At 35.1% G+C, this 7,069-nt stretch overlaps 2 protein-coding genes across 2 annotated transcripts in view; both read right to left on the bottom strand.

Annotated features, from left to right (window-relative positions):
* LOC104911895 (glutamate receptor ionotropic, delta-1-like) overlaps window positions 1–3,774 on the bottom strand; it is a 28,478-nt gene extending 24,704 nt beyond the window's left edge. The window contains exon 1 of the mRNA XM_031554564.1: window positions 3,742–3,774. Within this exon, the coding sequence (XP_031410424.1) occupies window positions 3,742–3,774 (33 nt within the window). The remainder of the gene's footprint in view (window positions 1–3,741) is intronic.
* A 698-nt stretch (window positions 3,775–4,472) lies between these two features.
* The window catches only part of LOC100546507 (glutamate receptor ionotropic, delta-1), a 34,271-nt gene continuing 31,674 nt past the window's right edge, over window positions 4,473–7,069 (bottom strand). The window contains exon 6 of the mRNA XM_031554563.1: window positions 4,473–4,557. Within this exon, the coding sequence (XP_031410423.1) occupies window positions 4,473–4,557 (85 nt within the window). The remainder of the gene's footprint in view (window positions 4,558–7,069) is intronic.

The following is a 7,069-nucleotide window of genomic DNA, read 5'->3' as shown; positions in this document are numbered from 1 at the left end:
TTTCTCCCCTGAAATGAGATGTGGAACTGAGAAATCTAAGTTGGACAGCATCAAAACACTAGACAGCATCAATTCAAATAAAATACACTGACAAAGTGTTATTCTCAGAAAAATCCTTTGCAAATCTCACCTATTCCAGTATTAAAACATGTTTTCCTATTGTTTTCTATTCATTGCAATTCTAGTCCTTAATTACTTCCTATGGATCAGTAGCTAAAGCACAACATAAAATAAATTCCTGCAAGGCCCTGCAGTCCCTCAGGATTGCATAAGAAACGTGACCTATAATGCAAGACAGTTCATTATTAAAACAGTTCAAAACTGGGTTCCTTTTGCTTTTGTTTTGCTTTCCTCCATTACAATAATTGCTTTTCTCATCAAATATCTCCACTGGAAATTCATTCCAATGAAAACCTGCCAACCAGCTACAACAACATTTGTGTTTTTTTTATTGGTATATTGGAATAAAAAGTCATGGCAGAACACATTTTGGGCAGTTTGTGCAAATCTGCACATCACTTGCCTGCTATCTGATAGGTAAAACAGGATTTTTTTCAGAAAGCCTACCATTTTCTTTTAATTGGCCAATGTAACGTGGCAAAATAAAGCTGAAGACTACAGATTTGGCATTAAGCACTGGTGGTCATTCAGCTCATGTATCACGGATAAAGTTAGTGAGTTTATAAGTTAGGTTGTGAATATTAACAGCAATGTTGCCAATAAATCTGATTAAGAGCTCTGAAGTCTGCAGATGCTGGAGTCATATATGACTAGCACATCTCTAATTTTAGAGAGGAACTCTCTAGCCTCTATGGCTGAAGAAAAAAGCCTGGCAATGCTGAAGTGTAAAGTACTCACACCTGCACAACCTAAACAGCCCTTATGATTTTGCTTAAAGCAAAAAAGCAGATTAAAAAAAGTATTGTCTTCTCTTACTCTGGACAGAGCTATGAAAGAGAAATATTTGTTGGAGAACATAAAATGTACAAAATATTCTTTTCTGGAACGCTTTAAGTAACAGCATGCAATATTTCATTTTTGAATGCAATATTTCATTTTTTATTGCATTTCATGCAATTATTTCATTTTTCTAAGCTGAGGAATATATAATGAAAAGAAGATCTTTCTACCACTGTTCTTGTTTTTGAAGCCCACAAACACTGCAAGCCCAAGGACTGCATGTGCCTCAATAGGCCTTATAGAGACAGATGCCTCAGATGCCTCATCCAAGACTTCCAGGCTGGTTTTCATTTACTTCTATTTTCACTTTAAGCAATGACTTAAGGTTAGGAATCACATCCCTATATGCAGAACAAGGCTGAAGCCAATCTGCTATCTACTACTACAGCACAGAACTTACTGTTTCTAACATATACTGCCTAAGTTTTCTACAAAACATGCTGAATGTAAAGTCTATAAAGAAGCAACCTAATATTGTTACTATTTGTCTCCTCACTGTTTGATGAACAGGGTAGTTTTGAATCTCAAAGAGCAGCGGGACACAAAGTTGAAGAGGACAGAATGCTAAGGCAAAACACAAAAGAGCAAGAGATAAGGTGAGAGAGAGGTAGGAGAAAAGGAAGGCTCATAAGGACTGAGTAAAAACGCCACTGCTCAGAAGAGAGGGCAAGCAAGCAGGAACATGCAGCTTTTTTTGCTTTGACTGCATTCACCACAAGCATCACTTACTGCTAAAGTACTGACAGACTGATCACCCAAATAACACACTTTAAAGAGCTGAACATTTGTTTGTTCCTCCCAAAACACCCTCAAATGGAACAGCAAAACATTATTGTCTGTATGAGCTATCTAATAAGGACTTATTCAAGTCTTCTTCATTCTACCATTCTGCAGATATCATAATGTAACTCATCTAAAATTACTTTATAAAAATACTGTATTGTAATACAATCATTTCTCTCAAGCAGAGCAAGCAGAATTCCAAATGATACAATATCAAACATTAACAGCAGCAAGTATGCTTTTGATTTATATTATACAATCTCAGTTTATTATTGCAGAATAAATGCACAAAAGAAAAAGGCAGATACATTACAGCTATGCTACTTCTGCTCATTTTCTTTCTTTCCTAATTTCTTAGAATTAGAGGTCATTTTTTCAAATACGACTAACTTTTTATCTAAAACATTAGCACTGACATTGTAATTTAGGCATGGTACAGTAAACAAGCATGGTAAATTATCTCATGTACGTACACAAACGGAATGATCTTTCCATTTCAAGAGATGCCAATATATGATAGAAGGAAGCTGTCAGGATAATTACAACATTGTACAGTGACAAAGTCATCACATTCACTCCAGATTTCTTCCATGAGCTAGAATATGTGCATCACCATCTAATCTACCTTTGGATACACGTAGGAAGCTTTCACTGCCTCGACAAGGACTTGTGCACGTTAGCAAAGTTTTGGCCTCAATTTGGCAAAGAATTTAAACATACCAACAGTCACTCTAAATTTTAGATTAGACTCAGGTTAAAGGTCTTGCTGCACCAGGGCCCCTTCCTTGCTTCCCTGAAATGCAAAACATCACAGTAAATAAATACAACCATTAGCTTTTCTCACAAGCTGTTCAGATAATTACTCTAGCACTTAGAGAAATCTGTTAAGAAGAAACAACACACAAGAAAGCTCCACAGGGGAACACTGGAACCAGTTGTACACCACTGGCTTCTGTGATCACGATAAGGTAAAATCTGAAGAAAAGAGGTCTAAGATAATGCCAATCCAGGCTTCTCCAGCATTCCAAGCCCTTGCAGCCTTGAATTTACTGTGAGATGAGGGAGATGAAACTCACTGCTCCATGATGTCATAACAGCTATGTAGCTCTGCATATGCATTCTGCCTGCACTGCCCTCACCTCTAGCAGCACTTCCTACGCACTCAAAGTTCACTTTGTTGTATACAAATGCTGAGATATTTCAAAAATTTCCCGTTCAAGGCACGCAGCAAGATCATCCATTATTCAACAAAACATTAATCATCTTTTACACCCGGACATATCAGAAAAATATTCTGATCCTGAAATCCATACTCAAGAACTCCTAAGAAACTAATTCAATGGAACCAGACACTCCTTTTAATTAAAGACTAGCAGACAAGTTTTCAAACTCTGTTTGATTTTTATATGGTATAGAATTAAGACTTTTATGAGAAAAGGAGCAGGACAGCAAACCAGTTGTTTTTTTTGTTTGTTTGTTTTTTTACACTAGGGTTAATTCCAATTTATTCTTAATTGCAGACCAGAATCACACATAGGTAACTATCCAGAAGACATACTGCATCCAGGTACTCAACTAAAGCACATCAAAAGAGTTGTAGGGTATGAGCGGTGTTCCACTTTTTCACATCAATGGACATTTCAAGATAGGATGATTCAATATCAGTTGTCAAGAAACAAAGACCAGTGTTTTAGAAGGAATATAATGCAGGTAACACAACTATGTTAGTAGAACACTTACATTGGCTTAATTCTCCCCCACTTATAAACTAATGTCAGAAGTAACATATGATTTCATGAATATAAGACATTAATACATCAGTTCTGTTTAAAGAAAGAAAATCTGAAATGATATTCCAAGCAAGATCCTTAACCACGAAATCTGATCAAGATCACTTGACTTTACTGAATATAAATTTCTGCTGATTCTTTACCACTTACATCTGTTCCTAGAGATCTCCTGTCTGCATTAACAAGAACCTTTCAGGAACATACATACATCCAGCCCAACAAGAATATTACGGACAACCATATCATAGACTATCTACATCACAAAACTATCCAAGAGAAATCTCTGACGAATATCTTGCAGATGAATTATTTATAGCTTTTTCTTTTCAGCAAGTCTTTATTGGCTTCATTTGGTCATTCTTAACTTATGATTAAAACAAGTAAATGGCAAATGAGTCTCTTTATACCTTCTATAATATAGTACATTAAATTATTTTAATGTAATGAAATGATCAACATTATATTCCATTTAATGGAACTATAGTCCAAAATAAAACCCTGTTTAACTTTACAGAAATAGAGATTTTCCAGAGATTTATAAAGGAAAGAACAGAGAAGAAAGTTGAATTTTTGCAAATAGGCTTTTAAATATAATTTTCACTCAGCTCTGTACATTAACATACAGAAAGTTAATAATAAAATTAGTGGTCTTCTTTCCCTTCTGTTCTCCACTGATTTCCTTTCTCTTCCCAATTAAAACATGTTGTACACAGAAGCAGACAGTGTTATCAGCAGAAATATGACAAGGTTAATAATCTGGTTTAAAGGAATATAATTTTCCCTTGCAGGCAATTGCTGCTATCAGTTTCCTGTGGAAGAACAGTCAATAATGTCTCCTAATCTCTTACAACAGACAAGGGACAAACATTCTATTACAAACTAAATAAACGAGAGAAACTTTAATTTGACTTGACTATCAGAGCAATACTCCAGTAATTATTACAGCTCTGGCTTGGCATCTTTTTCTTTTTTCTTCTCCAGTTTTCTTTCAGTTAGATACTGCTTCACTAAACAGTAATAATTGCTACAAACAAAAGCCAAATTTTGATATAAAAACAATTATTTGCCACTTATCCACTCTTTTCTAACTTCTACTTATTCCCAACTCTGTTCAGTCACCTTGGTATCTTCTTCCACCCTGCTCTCTCGCTATTCCCCAAGTTAATTTAGTAGGCTGCTATTCACTTCATATTTAAATAGAATTTAAATATTCTGTTGTGCCCCTGGAGTCAATTAAGTTGACTTCTTCAAGTTACATATAAATTGCATATTGCCATGCATATTATGAACCAAACTCAGCATCCCTCCCTAGAAAGCCAAATATTCAGAGTTGTTATAGCCTATCAAAAAATGACTACGGCTCAAAATCCAAAAACCATGAACATGAGAAAGAGGACATACTTAAAAGACTACCAGTGTTAGTCACCAGCTTTTCACTTCTTTGAGAACTGCATGAAAGTACCAGCAGCTAACAGCAAAAGTAATGTTAAAAAACTTGTGGGTTTTTATTTAAACATCATAATGGTGAACAGAAGCTGGCACAATGACATGTGATCAGTAGAACACAGTTCAGCAAAAGAGCCAATATGAGACGGCTTATAGTTCTTCTGCACTCTAATTCAGACATTTTTCATCTTTACAAAATTCAGTAATCTTCCCCTGCTTCAAGGAGCTGCCACAGCAGCTGAGAATTTATGAGGTATATCCAAGATTTCATTTGATTTTGAGGGAAGAGTGAAGAACAGGGCATTATTTCTCCATATAGGTCTCTAAAAACCTAGAATAGTTTCCTAGCTACCAGACAATGGATATGAAATTTTATGTAGAAATTGTATTTCAAAATCGCACATACTTTCTAAAATATGGAATTTGAGGTATATATGAAGGCTTAGGAATACAAATTTCAGTTCAACTCGTTATTTATATACTGATACTAGGTATTATCACTACTTCGGTCTAGATTACTCTGCCACAATGAAAGGAAAATTGAGATGAATTTGATTCCAAAGTTGTGAATTAAAATGAAAAATGTAAACAAAATTTCTACTAAGTCCAAGCTCTAAGCATATTTTTGAAGTACTTGTCTTCAGAAATCCTTCCACTGTGAGTTTTCAGTCTTTGTACATTAAACAAGGATACCTTTGAAATAGGCTTTTTCTTTTTTGCTTTCTTTCTTAAAAAAAGAAAAGTGAAAAATATCAGAAGACCAGAAGACATTTATAGGAGTTCTCCACTTGCAACATCTATTTAAATGATTGCAAGCCTACTAGATGTCTAACTCTGATCTGAAAAATGAACTAAAACTATCTGTCTATAAATGAGTTATTCAACTGTTAATTACCCTTGTAGTGAAAAACCTACAAGGAGACTCATAGACTATGGCTAGTTCTGAAAATGGAGAAAAAATACACAAACTTAAAACAAAAAAAGCAAATGCAAAAGCCAGAAGAGATTCTGGGCTTGTAGATTTGGTGTGTGGGTTTTTCCTCATTTTACTTAGAAATAAGAAGAAAACCCGAAGGAGACATTTCTGACACCAAACAGGATTCTGACCAGACTAAACACTAACAGAACTATCCAAGTTCTGAAATTGGTCCAAGGAGAAAATGAGATGAAAGTGTTCTGCCTGGTCTTTTAGCACCTGTTGAAAAACATAACACCTTGATTTCAGTGCTTTTGTCCCTAGTATCATGCCTCAAAGATGCCTCTGAGGTATAGAAACAGTAAGATAAAAGGACATGAAGGCCATCAATTGCAGCTAGTTGAGAGCTTAACAGCACAGATGTTACCTTCAGCTACCTCAACTCTTTTCCACATCAGAGAAAAGACTGAAAAGGTACCAACCATACTCAAACATGCTGTAGTCACATAGAGAAGCAACAAACCATATAACTCAGATAATCTTATCTTCTCACACGTAGAAGCGCCAATATTCTGGTCTCCAACATACTAGAATATAGAATAATTAGTATGTCTGTGATTCTGATAATATTCATTAAACTACCCTGAAGATTAAAACAAATACATGCACTTACTGGTTTAAACTGACCCCATGATGTGCTTTCTCTCTCATTAAAATAACAGGTGACAGGAGAACAATGATGACAGAGCACAGATCCCTTAATTTTAACCGCAGACCTTCCAACAGCAAGAACGACAGTTATTCTTGTGAAATTAAAGGAAAATTCTTTCAAATAATTTCAGTCTTTTCATCTTCAACCCACTAATTTGCAATGTATTTCCTAAGAATATACTTCTCCTCTGCTGCAGTTCTTGAATAAACCCAAAGTTCGTATCTTGTTTCAAAGGTGTTGGACCATTCTACCTCATACCGGTAAAAAGCTTTGAAACAATCATCAATTCAGTGTAACATCTACTGTGCTATTACCACAGAAAAGTGTTACTATTCAAGAATATTTCCTTTGGATCATAATTATACTAAGAATAGTTTCTTAAGGGCATAATGTAACCAAGTCCTGAAGTTGAGAGACTGTTTAAAACCTTATTGAGGTAGATGTCTGCTGTTCTATTAAAAA

This window comes from Meleagris gallopavo, chromosome 8, assembly GCF_000146605.3.
Source record: "Meleagris gallopavo isolate NT-WF06-2002-E0010 breed Aviagen turkey brand Nicholas breeding stock chromosome 8, Turkey_5.1, whole genome shotgun sequence".
Classification (NCBI taxonomy): domain Eukaryota; kingdom Metazoa; phylum Chordata; class Aves; order Galliformes; family Phasianidae; genus Meleagris; species Meleagris gallopavo.
The sequence above is the reverse complement of the archived record's forward strand: the minus strand, read 5'-3'. Positions and strand labels throughout refer to the sequence as shown.